Source organism: Antedon bifida, chromosome 3, assembly GCF_963402885.1.
Source record: "Antedon bifida chromosome 3, ecAntBifi1.1, whole genome shotgun sequence".
Taxonomy (NCBI): Eukaryota; Metazoa; Echinodermata; class Crinoidea; order Comatulida; family Antedonidae; genus Antedon; species Antedon bifida.
Window position 1 is genome coordinate 28491208 of NC_136228.1, and position 17476 is coordinate 28508683.

Sequence of the window (17476 nt, forward strand, 5' to 3'; positions counted from 1 at the left end):
AGTTTGCAACTGAAACTGAGCACTCTTTCTATTTGAACTCACCTCAATCTTTAAGAATAACTCCGAGTCTAAAATTGTCATCTGTTGTGCTATCTCAGATTCCTTGAATTCAAATATTGAAGCACGCCTAAAAATACAGACAATAAGTAATGAGTAAGGACACGATAATACATTCATTTCATTGCAATAAAAATGTTAAACCAATGGGGCCCAAAATGAAGAGTTTAAGAAAATTGTTATATATGAGAAGAAGCAAAGAAACTGTAGACTGCCAGGTACTCAGTTACTGACTTACTGTGGAAATGTAAATTAAATATTGACATTACAAACTAAATGAGCTTCATTGTTTTAGTACTACTACCCTCAACATTGAAATAATTCATTACCAGAGTCAGAACCTGCATAGTCTATTCCCCAAATTATATAATATTAAACAATAATTGTTCCATATGACAGTATGCACTTAGATTAACTTCCTGGTTTAGTGTTTAAAATTCTTATGACTGTCGACATAATGATATTTATATTTTTATAATTATATGGTGCGCCCTCTATTTTTGCTTTATGTTCACAACAAAAATCTCACTTACTTGATGGTAGATGGCAGTGAGCATACGGGCACTTTCGCCGTGCTCAATATTAAGTCTTTATTGTGTTCCATTTTGCATAGAATTTTCTCACGTAAGATTTTAGCTAAACTTAAGTCGCCATCACATAGTAATTGGAAAACTAAGTCCATTAGGTTCTTCAAAATTTCATTATCAACTTGACCGCTGAAAAAGAGATTATATTAGAAAATACAAAATGTCTTGTTTGAATAATTATTTGATATTATGTGGATAGTTAATATCGATACATATATCTTTATTTTATTCCACAACCAACAGAGATCAATATAATGTTCCTCTCAGGTTTAATGAAAAGCTAACATATCAAAACCTTAATTGGCTGGCAGGCCTTCTTCTTATTATTCAGCATAAAAAACATAGAAAATAGATTTTAGTAAAATACAACTTCTATCATTGATCAATTCCATAAAACATTTAATTATACATTTCATTTCTAAATATTTTGCCATTTTTGGGAAACATTTATTGAAATTATATTTTAAACTTACATGAGATCTCCAGCGACTCGTAGTAGAAGAAAGAATGCGTTACGGCTTAAACGAGCTGCTGTGTCGGGTTTATTACGAAATTTACGATAACGATATAATAATTTATCTATGAGATTCTTGGGTAGTATAAATGTCCTATAGCTTGTTAAGAATGCCTCGTAGAATACTAAATCTGAAAAAATAAAAAATAAAAAATTATAAATAATTTTAATCTGCTTAAAGAGATATATTATATATAACAGAGGGCCCAACAAATAGAGAGCTTTGCGATTTATGACGACAGATGAATCACGTCATAAATTGCATTGATTTGTCGTCAAAACCACCAAAACAGAACAAAATCAAGGATAGAGAGAGGAAGCAAGCTAACTTGTTCCTTGTTCCTAGGTCTTCGCAAATCGAATGCTCCCCAATGAAACATCGAGAAAGAAATAAAATAATATAAAATCTAATACCATCTGTGCCCAAAATAAACCGATGAATTGACATACTAGTTTTAAGATACAACGAATCTTTGAGAGTTTAAACATCAACTGAATTAATGCTCAAACCTAGGTCTTCTGTTCATGTATATATAACATTAGGCCTGAGGATTTCATGGATTTTTCTTATTTGTGTAAGAAAATCAGGCACCTTTTGAAGTTTAAACTAGTCTAAACTTGATGGTCACAAAATATGTGTTGCAATAGCTCTATGTACTTTTCCTAGAATGTTTAGTATTCATCCATCAAAATGAAGATGATCACATAAAAACATTGAATACAGTATAAATTTGCTTCCAAATTGAGAGTTAAAATGCCAACGACACTGATTACCAGCTGCAGCAATATAATATACTCCCTCTGGGGCAAAAGTGCGCTCAATACTCGCTGAAATCTGGGGTAACTAATAAATAATGCCTAAAGATCATGATATGCGAGAAATAAGAGAGGCAATGTATGCTAGGAATTATTTTTAATGTACTGTAGTTATTTGCTTAAAGCATGTTTTGATTTTACACAAGAAAATACACTGATGACATGAATTGTATAATAACATGTACCAAGAAACAGATAGCGTTAAAAGTAATCTACTACAGTTACTGCAGTAAACAGTATTTTGTTTTGTTTATTTTACTCTTTAATCTGTTTAAATGCAAATATTTAACTAGTAGTAAAAAATATATATTTATAATATATAATATAGTTACAATGCAGAATAACTTTGACATGAAAAAAAGGTTTTGGCACGAGAGTAAAAGTTTCACAAGCCTCACATGGCACAAGTTTCTCAAAATGCTTACAAAAAACAAAAATTGAAATAGAACTATTAATACAACCATTAAATAATACTTTTACGTGAATTAGAACTAATACCTAAGAGCATGTGATGCAAAATTAACCAATCAGATGTCAAGGATACACTTAGTGTGTTATAATGTTTCTTATTATCTTCTTGTAAATTGGCTATTCCATTCCAAATACATATAGGCTGATGCAAGTATAAGTGTTAAGTCAACAGCTTATAAGTGAGATTTAACAAGTTTTCATTATTAAGAACAAATTGACAGTAGCCTTGATCTGCTGAGCTATGAGAGGTCAATGTTGAATTAATAGAAATGGAAAAATAGGTCAGGGAATAATGAAAACCCTGATAGATTAAGTACAAATAAATATCAAAAGTCAATTCAATTTATTCAGAGTCTGAGTAAGCTTAGTAAATGCCAAGATATAATATTGGAGTGTTTATCATTTCAGTTTAGAACGCTGACATTATAAAAATATATCGTTATTTGTTTAATCATATCTCGTGAAACACACAGCTTTAGGGCATTTATGCATTAGCCTTTTAAAACACAACACTTGCAAACAAATAAGACAATTTTTTATAAATTAACACAAAATACACAAACTTGCAAGTTTCTTAAACTGAAGAAATTTGCAGATCTAGCCTCAGGCCAAGTATCTTTCCTAAAATTACAACCAGTCAACATTAGATATAGCCTTGAAACTTTAACTAGCAATTATGAAAAATCCTGCTAGTTGCTAGGGTGATTTTTATGCGATGAGCTTCAGTAGTTCTTACAGCTGTGGCCTTTTATTCAAAGAAGTAAATGTTTTATTTTTCTTACCCTTTTTGTCCATGTCGGCAGCATACACAATCAGAGCATCAACTGGACCACCTCGAATTGGAGGACTTCCATCCTGTTTAGAAAATAATGATGGTAAATTAATTACAGTCATAGTTGAGCTTGGTTCCCACTACGGTGAAACCAAAGGACTTAGTGCAATGCAAATATTGTTGATCAATCATGACACAATGGATCAACACTACAGCCAACCATATTCAGGGGACACTTCCATTAGGGGGAACTTTGTTTGATCCCGGAGATGTTCTTTAAATATAGTTCTACTGTATTGTGTAAAACACACATTATTTTTAAAGATGATATTGGGTTAATACTAAGCGAGAGAGTCCGTGCATTTATAACTATTCATATATATAACTATACACTTACTGATGGAGTTTCTTCACTTCTTACAAGGTATTCGGATACATCTGTTTTATTAAGAATTCCTCGACCTTCATCATCGATATCTGTGTCCACCGTTTGATAAGATGCAGGGTTTTCTAACCCACTACAATAAAAAAAAAGCAATTTTAATTTAAAAACAAGTATAATACACAAATAAAATGTTTTTAAATTAATGTACTAAACTTGAGAATAAGAGTCTAAAATTGCTGTAGCTGCATGTTTTCACACCTAAGAATGCTTGATGACTGTAATAAAGCAATATTTATGTAAAATTTAACGAAAGCTAAATAGCAAAATAGTCAACAATTGTTATAGGGAGCTTTCGATTTGTAACGGCCGAGGACCAATGACCAACCTACGTCAGGTTCATCGATGTGTCGTTGTTTGTTGTTTGTTCTAAAAACCATCAAACATATGTTGAGGTGAGGACACTTGTTTCAATATTCCAAGTCTCAATATTCCAGCATGTGCAAAATCAACCAACATGACATAATTTGGTCATTGGTCATCACAAATTGAAAACTCTATTATTTGGCCTAAAGAAGACTTCAGAATTTAAACAAGCCAGAAATCATGTTATGTTTAAATATTACAGTTATTTTGATACATGGTAGCAAAGGTCTAAAACTACCAACTTTACTTATTGACACAAAATAGATTTTTGGGTGGTATATAATATAAATATGATTACTGTCGGTGTACCTTGTTTTAACATCTTCGCTACTATATATCATACTATCCGATTTTTTCTTGAGTTCTGGATTTTGAGCACGAGACCTCTCTGGAGTAGAATATAACCGCTGCCTTTCCTGCTGTAAAAATATAATTATGAATGTTAAAGATATATTGCCCCCCTAAAAAATATTTTGTTTACATTTTTGTTGTTGAATATGTCATTTTAATGTCACATAATAGTTACTCACTTTGACCAAAAATTAAATAAAAAAAAAATTATTTCCCTGAAAAAAGTATAATTTAAAGCAAAAAATACCTAAAAAAACCTAGGTTTTTGGTTAACATTAACCGTTTCTTTTGTATTTTTATAAGTGAGATAATTATTTTTGTTGATTTTTTTTCTACAGAAGTGAATAACTTTATTAAAACTGCAAAATGGCCTATTTAAAATCTGACTTTATTTTTCATATTTTTGGGGGACAATACATATTTAACATTTTATCTTATTTTAATATATTACCAAGTCTGAGCAGACTGGTACTAGAGTTTATCATCAGTAGACCAACTTATGGAATTAAAAATTGATGCAATGTGATTAGTTTCTTTCTGTTCCATAAAAAAAACTTACTCCGACAGCATCCTTCATTTTCACTGGTAGCGTTGGAGGTAAGGTGTTCCCCTTCGAAGAATCGCATGTCTCTAAAGGAAAAGGTGGCGTTTCGTCTGGAAACGATGATATAAGGAAATCCAACGATCGCCTTTCACCAGGTTTGCAGGTGTTAATTGAATTAGTGACAAAAGATGCCTGAAAATGCTGTTCCGTATATCCATCAATTAATCCAAGATAATTATTGACTAGAAGAAATGAATAAAATGTATTACTTCATGAATATAGGCTACTATACATATCCCTATGCTTTATTGTTGTTGGACACAGAACATAATATAACACACTTAACTACATTTAATTGGGGGATTGTGGGTCACATGATATTAAACATGTTCAGCGGAGAGGCTAGGCTGTAACCTGTGGTACATTAACAAGTCTACGTACAAATCCTGACCCCAGATTGGATTTGAACCAAGAACATTCGAATTGGAAACCAAACATCTAAACCACCAAAGCTACTTCTCATATTGTACATTAAGCATAATGTGAGTATAAATTTATATTCTCCTTATCGGCTTTGTATAGGTAATTGATCACTTGTTCTGTACTTTGCTTTTCGTGTGTTTATTTTTTAACCAATCAAAGTTGAAAAATGGAGAAAAAAAGAGAAATCACAAGTATTTTGTCTACATTGCATCAATGTGTATATTAAGAGTATTTGCAGTGATTTCATCAATTTTCTAAAACCTGCAAGAAAAGTGTCACCAGCAACATCTTTTTTAAACTAATTCTTCTCATTAATTATGTTGTCATGAATCTGTTTTGATTTTGCACACAGTGAAGATTCGAAATTAAAAAAAAAATATGTCTTTCTGGAAAATAAATTGAATTGAAATTATAGTTTAGTATCATACATCCAGATTATACTCACTGTGACTAGGTGCTTCCTCTCCATCTTCAATGCCATCAATTGTATCAACAGGGGTTTCATCAAAAACCATATCCCTAGGTATGCGGCATTGTCCATCGTCCATTGAAAGCATTAAGCGTTCATGAATCGGAGTATCATTGACCGTATTATTATCATAATCAGAAAGTTTACGCTCATCCGGTACATTCTCATAATCGGAAAGCTTACGATCAAGAAAGTACCGCCTTTTTTCAGGCAACGCCGGTGGCGTATCACTCAAGACACCGGTATCGGACGTTTCCGAACCTGTATCGTAATTCGCCGACACAGGATGCAAATGAATACTTAAATGATCAGGAATTGGCGACGGCCTCCGATTTTCTTTATCATATAATATTTGCGAAGATTCTAAAGAGACGCGATCCTCGCTTGTAGTACTAGATATTTGGCTGCTTCGTTTCGAGTCAGTACGGCTGGCAGAGCTTCCAGAGCTACTTATGTCCGATTGATGACTCATCAATGAGCCTGAACTACTTGAGATTGAACGATTTAAGTCCCTTCCTGGGTCAGTCCAATTTGAGTGATCACATGTTGAATAGCGAAGCTTAGGTGGTAGAGCGGGCGGAATAGGATCAATCCTGAAAAGTAATTGTATAACTTTATTTCTTGTATTTTACAGTGATAAACAAAACTGTCACCTGATTCTCAGTACTGTAATCTCCACATTATGACAATGTTTGTCCCGTATCATAGCAAATTCCATAATACAGTGTACTGTGTATCTAATACAGTGTACCTTATGATACAGGTATGAAACACATGAATTTGCTTATGATACTGGAAAAAATACAGTATTGAGAATTCAAAATCATTGGGGAAAAAATTGGCAAATAAAAAAATATTATACTCACATCTCCATCTGCTGCCTAATTATAACTCGGTTTTCAGGTAGGAATGGCTTTGGGGGAGGGGTGCAATCTTCCCCTGGATCACTATGACAACCATTATGAATATCACCATCTGATGGCCATGATGTCAGTGGAGTCTTTTCCAGGATCTCTCGCTCTCGTGGACTTAGTGGCGGTGTATCATATATGTCATTGGACATACTAAAATCACAAAATGATTAATACAATAATATTCTAATTTACATTTTCACCAAAAAAAAATGTTTTTATTTTTATTTAAAAATATAAATTGTTACAATTATGAACTACAGTACTGTAATAGTTTCGTATATAAAAAAACTAATTATCTTGCACTACTACTCAGAATTAGAATGTATTAATTTATATATTATTGTATTTTTTAAATATTTATTTTATTGTTAAATAAATAAATGAATGTAATTGTAAATACTTTTTTTATGAAAAAAAAAAGAAAAATAATAAAATGTTGAATTGGATTCTTATTTTTAATACTGTTCATTTTTACAAACATTCCTATAAGGAAATACCTGGACTTTAGTATTCTCAAGTTTGAATTTCAAGGAATTTATTAGCTTGTTAAATTCTGTAATCTAATCTCCAACATTAGTTTTGCTGTGCATCCAATAAATAATGTAGGCCTACTAATTTAAACATTAGAAATGTTTGAACTTTCTGCTCTCTACTTCAAGCATTTATAATTTCTTTCATGACTTCTTACCCCTACATACTTTTTAGTTTAAAATGTTACTTTTATCAGTTTAAACTTTACATAATATAGGTTAACTTACAGAATTAAAACTGTAAAATATTCTGTATGCAATTGAGACCTGCCATTGTTAAAGACTTACTGTTATTACAAAAAGCAGGTTAACATTGACAGAATTAAAACTGAAAAACATTTGTATTGCAAAGGAGATATGCAATTGTTACAGACTACTGTTATTACAGATTGCCGGTTAACTATTGACAGAATTGACACTGCAAAATATTTTGTTTTGCAATGAAAACATGGCATTACAGACTACCACTGTTACAGAATTAAAACTGTAAAATATCTTGTATTGCAATACATACATACTTGTTTACTTGTGTTTCCATACTTATTTGCATAAATGATATACATTACAATATTAAAGAGAAGAACTTACTCTGACGGGTCTAATGAAGATAACCGCTTAATCCTTGGTGTAACCTGCGTTTCTGAATGACGACGTTGTTGTAACTGTTCTTTTTCTTCTATTTTTGTGACGGTAAGTTTTACGAGATCAGACACCCCTTCAGCCATGTCTTTTGTGATGACCTTTATTGAGGCCTTATCAATGTCTTTGTGGCCATTGAGCATCTCCTTGTCTGCCCAGTGAATCAACTTGGCTAGATTCTGATTGACTCTGCTCTGTTCAGACATTACAGTTGTGCTAGAAGATGAATTATGATAATAAAAATTATTTAAAATAAATCACAGAAATAACCTCTATTACCAAATTTATTCAAATAAACACCCCACGTTGAATAAATGCCCCCATAGAAAATCGTTTGGAATTGAACATTTTTTACTAAATTTATTAATTGTGTTTTTTCATATTTATAGGCAATCTATATACATAAATACAAAAAAAGGTATTTTCGAATAAAACATTGCCCTCAGTACAGAGTATTTACTTTAATATTATTATTTATCTGTACTCTATCTGTTTCAGTGAGAAGTAACACATGTAATGAAATATGTAATCAGCCTGTAATTTGGTGTCTTGTTACAAAGTCTGGAATGCTTAGACTATTCAATACCAAGATTTAATCTTTATATAAATAATGTGACATTTAATAGGAGAATAATAGTAAGAGAATAAAAGATAATAACCATAATAATTCCATATTACAGTACTGCCACAAGCAAAAAGCAATACACCTATGACAGCTTGAAAATAGCATCTCTTCCTCCTGAACCCATGGACACCTGTCTAAATTTGGATGTGGCTATACAAATTCTGGCAGTACTAAGGATATGATCTGGCCTACAAAGATTCAGATTCAGATTTTGTATCAGAAATTGAGGTCCTATTATAATTAGTTATCCGCTTGGTAGAGCGGATAACTCCTTGTTACTGTATGGGATCAATATTTTTTTTCTGTATTATTCTTGGATCCTTCCTTCCTTTTTGTGAGTCGCGTTTCTCTAAAATGTGTAAACATAACATTTCATAACTTTGACAACATATGGGCATTTACGTGAAGTTGTGCACCTCCTATTTTTGAATGACGTCATAGTTGCGCAACGTGACTTACGCGCAATTTTATGAATTTCAATGATTGATTATAGATTAAAAACCAAAAGTCATTTAGTATTGACACTTTGACAAAATTTAAGTCATATCAGGGGCAAACTTTCTACGGATTAAAAATGGCATGTTTCACAAGAAGTTACGCGCGCACGCGCATTTAAAATTTCAAAATGCGCAAAATTAATTTCTAATCAACTTTTTATGCGTTTCTTGTCATTTTGAGCATGTCAAAAATTCCCACGGGCGCGCAATTTTTTACGCACGCGGTGCGCACGTAGCGTTAAAAACATATTTTTTTCTCTTGAATTATATTTTTCAAGTCTTTCCTAGTAATTTTGAAAACAATTTAGACCTTTTCCAGTTTAAATAACGCCATACGAACACGTTGAATTAGACAATTCGTGCGCGTTTTTTATGAAAAAGCTTAAAAAATCGTCAAAATTATGTCTTTTTTTAAACAGTCATAGTTTCTAAAGTAAACCGTGAACCGTTTATTTTTATTACAAAATCTAGAAGTTGATGAGTTGTAGATATCGGATCATGCATCGATAAGGCTAAAAAAACATTGTGACGTCATCGTATGGCCACACGAATGTAAAATATAGGATTTTTGTCTCTTTCGTTATTGCTCATCACATTCAATGGAGCGCATCACGCTTATCTGTATTCCTTTTTCGCCTAAATTTATATATTGTGTAGGTCAATCAACTTTCTTTAGCATGAGATAAAAATATTTTAATTTTTATGACGTCATCATGCCTAAAAATTTTAATTACGTGGGTCATTAATTTCATCTTTACAGTAAATTTTAATCTGTAATAGCTCGTAAGAATAAAATGTGATAATCACGATTAAAACGTTTTCTGGAAGCTATTGGATTGTAGATACGAATTCATGTAAACATTTTGCCAATCGGATGTTGTGACGTCATCATATGGCCAGTTGAATAAAAAAAGTCGTATTTTCATATTTTGCGTAATAGTTCATCACATTTAAAAGGGTGCGCATCTATATTTTACGTATTCAAATTTCTTCTACACGTTAATATGTTGTTCCTGAGATAATTTCCTCCAGAAATTGCTATTTAAGTGTTTCATTTTGATACCGTCGCCATGTTAAAAATTGGAATAAATGGCGGGTCCCGTAATTTCACCTATTCTACACTGTATGTAATATGTATACAGATTATACTCTTTGCATGTATATACTATATGACACAAATTGACAGAATTCAGCACTAACAGCATATCATATTCTTCAGTTCTTGTCATAATGCCATAATCTTTATCTGTGTGCAATATTCCAACGTATGACGTGCACGTGGCGTTTGTCGTGGTGCGGATAACTAACTCGTCAAAGTGACGAGTTTCATGTCTAGTTCATCATAATAGTGGTAAGATTTGATTAACTAACACTTTTGTTACAACTGAAGTATCAGCATCCGTTCATTTTGTATCTTAGGATTTTGTAGTAAACGAAAGAGGTGGCTTCTACAGTATGTCAAAGCTATAGAAACCTGTGAATGTCTGAATACACTTAAGTATCCTTACACTTCCTGTCACTCTTTAAATCTAAGCTAATCATCATCTTTTCTGGAGTCAGTTCAAAATCATGCCAGACATAAAACCTTAATGCTTTGAAGGGGAAACTTTTTAAGAAAGGAATAAGGGGAATGAACATTTATTTATTTGTTTAAAAGAGGACCTATGTTGGGTCCCAAAGATGTCCTCTAGCAGGGGTTAGAAATGGTGCTGTAACACAACAAATTCTCTCTAGAAAGGACTAAATTAGTCATGTTGAAGCTAGGTCATTTCGCCTTCTGAGTTGCCTCTGTGCAAAATACTGTTCAATAAAACCTACAAAAAATATAAAAAAATAACACTAACCTGTCTTCATTGTTTAATGTTGTTTTAAGTATTGTATGTAATTCAATGACTTCTTGAAGCACCTTGGTGGCAGTGTTTGACAGCATGGTCATCACCTCCTTATCTATCACCTCTGTAAATGTAAACAAATCATAATTGTCATTTCCAAAAAAATGTTATAAAGTAAATAGCAAACTCTAATAGCATCAAAGTTCAATACATGAAACGTTCCTTCACAATATGGCTGTCTCAAATCAGATGCCAAATTGAAGCCCTGTGAACCAGACAGCTCTGGTGCAGGTATTTATGCTTCAACAGATAGAGTCAAGATTCTAGTATATGGTGAGATAATCATTTCATCACAAAACAAGTATTATTTCTTTCTAACAAAAATAAAATAATAAATATTTAAGAATTATAGGCAAGTATTATTAGGGATCATTATTTTACTGCAGTTACTGCAGTAACTACAATTTTTTACTACAACAATGTATGATGTTGTTTTTGTATATGTTGATGAGACAGTCACTGTAAAACATGTATGATAAAAGGCTTTCTAAATACAGTAATTACATAAACAATTTAAAGAGTAATCAAAATGCAGTTACTGCAGTAACTGCAGTGGATTAACTTTGACATGGTCCCTTACTATTAAAAGAACTTACTTTGAAACCACCTCAGTGCCAGCGTTACTTGCTTCTCTGCATTTCGAATACGGTCCACATCCTACAATAGGAAAATAAAAACAAACATAAATAAAAATATTTTGATAATATAAATCAAGTGGTAAATGCAATTAAATAATGTTTTTTTATTACTGCAAATTTTTGTTGGATTGAAAACAAACCACACCAGTCTTGTACTGAACAACTCATTAAAAAACTGTTTATTATTTTATTAAAAAATTATATTTTATCATTATTAAATAAAAACTTTATGCACCATAAAGACATATTTCATACAAACATTAAAACACTTGTTATAATATTTTATTATCATTAAATTTAAAATCCCCTCATGCACCAATAAAGACATATTTCATGCAACTCATTCTACTTTCTATTATTACATAACATTGTCATTTATAATAGCGCCTTTACAATAATCAATGCGCTTTCAGGAGACTTACTTATAGGGAAAAATGTGGTTTTTTTTTAATTTGTCACAGACGATGAGTTGTGTATTCTTTCTACTTTTCATATTTTATAATGTTGATTTATATATATCATATTTTTTATATTTATGCACAATACTATTTGTAGTAAAAACCAGATTTCCATATTTAATTGTTTTAAACATATAAAGGTACTTTTAAAATTGTAATTAATAATTGGCTCTTGCATGATTACATTTGTTAAATAAAGTGAATAAACATATAAAACTGGTGAAGTGAGGTCTGCGGTACTGCTTAGTGAGAAACAAGGTTGAGAATGTTTTAGTTGTTTTTTGGAGTGTTGATAAATTCTCAGCTTTACTGATCAAAACCTGAATTTACTAGTTTCTCAACCTCAAAATTACAACACAGTATGATAGATTCCAATAATAATTATTATGTTTATTGATAGAGCTTGTAACTCTTTCTAAAGACCTTTGTATCTATGGCACCCGGCATACCAACTATTTCTACATCAGAGCCATAGCCACCAGTAGAGTTTGTATGGTTTCAAAAAAGTGAACATTTTTCACAGAGGACTTTGATACCCCTGTGGCCCTTTTCTTGAGATCAACACACCACTTTTTTCATGGCTACAGCCCTGTACATATATTAACCTTCAAACAAATATGCTTGATAATTATACTTTACAAGAATACAAATTAAAAAAACAATAAATTTACTTTTTCATCGATGACTAAAACTTTAACCTTATTCCTCTGCAGCGTCACAATACTCGACACAAGTTGTGAATACTCAAAATGATACATGGTGATCCAATAAAAAAACAAATATTCCAATATTTTCCTCAAATTGTACAAAACGTTATATCATTGAACAAGAACAAAAGTACATTCATAATTGTGATACCATTTTTCTGAATAATGATGTACTCCTTTGAATTCCCAGAAGTATGAAATGAATGGTAGATATAAATATTCTAGTAAAAATATCCCGGAACGACTTTTAAAGGAAGAGGTGTAGCCGGATTATCAAATTCTGTTACGTAGAGTAAAAAGGAAATCGTGTGGATTAGAAAGATTACATAACATGAATTATTGCTGAAACATCTAAGTTTTGTGTCCATCCAACGATCGTCATAGAAATGGTAGAAAACATTGAATTTTACATCGTCTTTATGTTAACTTAAGTGACTTTGAATCGTTGAAGTATGAAAAACTATTGGTAATAATACTACTTTTCATACTGCTCATTTCCATCAATGTAGAAGCTCCTTAGGTCAAATGTCAAACACTTTCTGTAATCTTTTCAAGTGATGGTACAGGGGTACTACAAAATGGACATTAAATCTCCAGACCATTACCAGTACTTCAGAAACAGCAAGTGTACAAGATTCCTTTAGGACAAATTTACAGCTATCAATATTAATCCATGGTATTGAATATTTATTTTCCAATAGAATCAGATGAAGCAAACCAAAATCATAAAATCTCAGAATTCCTTAAGACTCTGATACTTAGAAAACAGATTAATCCATAACCCTCAGAATACTCCTTGATAACCAATGCTGCCAGAGAATGCAATCATCTAAACATATATAAATAACCTTTTGTCGATACTTGGAAAATAGTAATAAATTAATCAGGTTTTTTTTTGCTTTGTATACACCTTCATCCACTCAAAGCTAAATAGCGAGTGTTTAGGTTTGTCTAACCAGCGAATAAGTATAATTCCTCAATAAACTTGATCCTACAGCCGAGGTAATAAAAGCGTTTTACGCATTTGCTTATGAGTAACATACCTGCATCTTTATAGAACGACATTCAATACTTTGCACAATTTTCTTTTTACAGATTGATGTCTAAATTAAAATCACAATGTCGCAATGTGTTGTAACTTTGACTTGATGTTTACATTTTAAGGGTATGCTCAGACACATTTAACGTTAATATACATGACATACTCTTTTTGTTTGTCTGTAAACAGGACCAATGTGAAACGGCATTTAAAAAAAAAACAATACTGTAGTTAAAAAAAAAACATTCTTTCTGTAACTGAAATAATGTTTTTTTTTTACATTATGCAGATATAACTTCAGCTAACTTAATTGGTGGTAGAACACCTAAAATGATTCTAATAGGGTTTCCTCTGAAGAGGGTTCGCCAGGTTTTAAAACATGTAGTGTTGTCTCCTTAAATAGGGGTATCCTATCCTCCCTAAAGGAGGTTCTACCACAGAACATTTTAAAGTATAGGAACAAGTAGATTTATTTTGTTTTGTAAAATAGTTTTTTACTCCAGTTTTTGCATGTATCACAGTTGTAATCTTAAAAATAGATCCATATGAACATTGTGACAAAAACACAATCAGTAATCTGTATTGTAACAAAAATAGTAAAAACAAAACAGAGATCAAATTACTGTAGAACAAACAGTACTGTGTACTAAAACAATTATTATTATTATTATTATTGCAGTACATAATAACATTGTATTGTATACATATGAAGTTAAGGGAAATAGAAACTACAAACTTCCGGGATTATGAACAATGCAATTGCAATAACATCATTTAGAAAAAAACAAAAACAAAAATCTCATTGAATTGAGCGAAACTACAGGAGTATCCCTCTCAATCATATAGCAAAATATTTTGTTGCAAACTGTATTAAAGAAAACTATAAACAAATATACTTTGCCTATTTCGAGTTTGCCAATTTAGAGCGTTGGTTATTCCGATTACTATAGGCCTCTATTCACTTAGGGCTGATGTTCCTCAGCAAATAGTAGGCAATTCTGAGTAATTTAACCAGAAACTACAGCAAAGTATTATACTATACTTCTGCCTTGGGTTATAATTTCAAGATGTTAACAAGGAAATAACCTTTTTTTACGAAAGTAGGCCTAATTGAAATATAAATTAATTAAATCTCATAAATTCTATTGTGTTGCAATTTTAATTTGATAATTTATGTTACTTTGTAGGATACAACCTCTGGCACAGAATCATGATACCTCCTTTAAAAGTGCATTTACCCTTTGCTGCTTTTAATTTGTGACGACCTACGACCTAGGAACTAGTTATGTCACTCTGCACATGCAGGGATATTGGGATGTGTTTCCTCAACACAGTTTTGGCATATTCTGGGTTGAATGGACAGGTCATAGGTCGCTGAAAATGGAAAGTTCCCTATGATTATGAAATTCTATGTTCAAAGAGATAATGAATCTGCATGGTTGTTGTTTTCTTTCTTCCTCAATATCCTCTGGCTATTTCTAAACATGAATGGTGCTCAAGCAACTATAAACTCAACTCTTGAGTGTTTCTATTGTAAGGAAATAACTGGTTAAAATTTGAGGGTAAATAAATTAATAACATGTTTACTTTCAATTCAAAAGCAAACTTCAAGTAATCAGTAAATTGGCATTCTTAAAAGAGTTCAAAACAACCAATCAATTGTTGATCAGGTTATTTTGCTATGTAAAGTCTTTTAATTGCAAAATGATATGTTGGGGAGGGGGAGAGAGTTACAGTAGAAGAACCAGGTTCACTTTTTCTAAACTTTTTTCTCCTCTTCAATATCACAGAATAATATTTGGCAAGCCAAAAAGAATTCGAAATAAAATTAAAACAAAATCAACCTGGTTATTTGGCAATGTCACACCCATAGATATTGCTATACTGGCTATCACATACTGTAGTACTGTAGTTTTAGTAAATCACCATGTATAATACTATTTAATAGTTTAACAATGACTTGTGGTCCTCAGACATAAGCCCATATCCTAATCTTAGTAAGGTTCTATTTTGAAGTACCGCAAGCAAGCTTAAAAAACAATCACAACACTATACTGTAAATACTGTAGTTTATTAATTGAAGAAGCAGATATCTATTCATAAGGTGATAGAATGGATTTCAATCAACAAGGATACCAATACAAGTTTTAGTACAATGACTTCATTTCCTTCCATTCTTTTTATGTTCCATTACCATTTAGGGCCAGTTTCTATTAAGCAGTAGAATATAAATTTAAAGAACAATTTTTTTTTCTTAAGTACCCATCGAGATCAATTTAATTATTAGTTAGCCTGTATATTTTTGGTCACACGGGGCTGAGGATTTTGCGAGCTCAGATTTTGACTGATTTTGGTTAGCTTAATAATATCATATGCATGCTTTCTCTAGTTTGTGTGTGAACACAGTCTTAAAGCAGTTAAGTTCTGTGCTAAGTTTCTTGAAATTTAAAAGTATTTTTAATGGGTGAAGAGTTGTTAATGAATACACAAGGAAATAAAATACTGAATATAAGTGTATGAAATACAATGAAACAATGTGCTATTGAAATCAACTTCATACAATATTACATAGAAAGCTTTTCAAGATAATGTACTTGTTTTCCCTTTTATTTTTGGTTAATACTCAAAATTCACTCAGCCCATTTTTAATTTGTATTACAAATTTTCCTGTATTAAGTTTCATTGTTACAAAGTTCACTACAGAAACGATACTACCTTGTAAAGTAATGTTTTTTTTAATAATAGAAACCTTTAAATAATTTTATTTTAGGACTTGAATCAATAGAAAGTTCAATTCAAGATTATAAACCAAAAAGAGAAAGAGCACTAAAGGTACAATGAACTAAACTGATTGACACAACACTCTAGTTAAATTGTTTATTCAAAACTTATTCCTGCAGATACAACATTCAATAGGATCAAAACCATGGGGAAAAGTAGGGAAAACTCTAGGCCTGTTCCTGACCATGGGAGATACGGGTGGAATGGTTATCTTCTATTCACTTATGTGTGGGAGTTACCCTGGTATAACAAGGCTTGACTATCTTTTTGTTTTATCCATCATATTTACCAGTAATTCAAATTACTCAATCAAATGTCATAATAACCATGTGAATTTAAACCAAAAAAAGATTACCGTAAGTAGATTTGGTGTACTTTCTAAAAATATCTTTGTAATGGATTGACAATTTTTTAATGGAAGCTTTGATATCTCTTGAGAACTACAATAGACCATTTCCGTTCAGTTTCAATTCTGAATTTCAAATTACCATATTGGTCTGATCGATACCTTATGATTCCTCATTGATTCAGATTGAAAGTATCAACATCCTCTTTACATGCGTTATAACAACATTGATTAACTAAATCATAACAATGTATTACTGTATATCGTTGCATTGAGTTTTTAAGCACACACACAATAGCACAGGTCTACATATTAACACATAACTGTATTTTTGATAATTTACAGTAGAGAATGTTTCAAACAGACAAGTCTGTACTATGAGTACCTGGTATGGAATGGGTTGTTGTTTATAATCGATATGTACTGTAGATTAGTAGAGGGCGCTTTATTAAAACGAATGCGCACAACAGTTGAAGCCTAGAGTTATTGTAAATAATTTACAAACTTAATCAGCATTTCGCATCAGTGAGCTTGAACT

At 31.6% G+C, this 17476-nt stretch overlaps 2 protein-coding genes across 10 annotated transcripts in view; one reads left to right on the plus strand and one right to left on the minus strand.

The window, feature by feature from the left end:
- The window catches only part of LOC144836907 (cyclin-dependent kinase 9-like), a 400420-nt gene that overhangs the window by 155301 nt on the left and 227643 nt on the right, over window positions 1–17476 (plus strand). The window lies entirely within an intron of this gene.
- The window catches only part of LOC144836863 (rap guanine nucleotide exchange factor 1-like), a 63141-nt gene that overhangs the window by 8103 nt on the left and 37562 nt on the right, over window positions 1–17476 (minus strand). For 7 of the 8 annotated variants that reach the window (XR_013611398.1, XR_013611397.1, XR_013611396.1 and 4 more), the window contains 12 exons: window positions 11566–11626; window positions 10922–11033; window positions 7905–8171; window positions 6739–6936; window positions 5849–6465; window positions 4936–5162; window positions 4335–4444; window positions 3615–3735; window positions 3228–3300; window positions 1118–1289; window positions 591–773; window positions 43–127 (listed from right to left, as the gene is read on the minus strand). Coding sequence is in view for 5 of the 8 variants with exons in the window: in XM_078691760.1 (XP_078547886.1) it covers window positions 43–127; window positions 591–773; window positions 1118–1289; window positions 3228–3300; window positions 3615–3735; window positions 4335–4444; window positions 4936–5162; window positions 5849–6465; window positions 6739–6936; window positions 7905–8171; window positions 10922–11033; window positions 11566–11626 (2226 nt within the window). In the remaining 3 variants the exon portion in view is untranslated. Of the gene's footprint in view, window positions 1–42; window positions 128–590; window positions 774–1117; window positions 1290–3227; window positions 3301–3614; window positions 3736–4334; window positions 4445–4935; window positions 5163–5848; window positions 6466–6738; window positions 6937–7904; window positions 8172–10921; window positions 11034–11565; window positions 11627–12736; window positions 12909–17476 lie in introns of those variants that run through there. The other variant, XM_078691761.1, reaches the window with a different exon arrangement.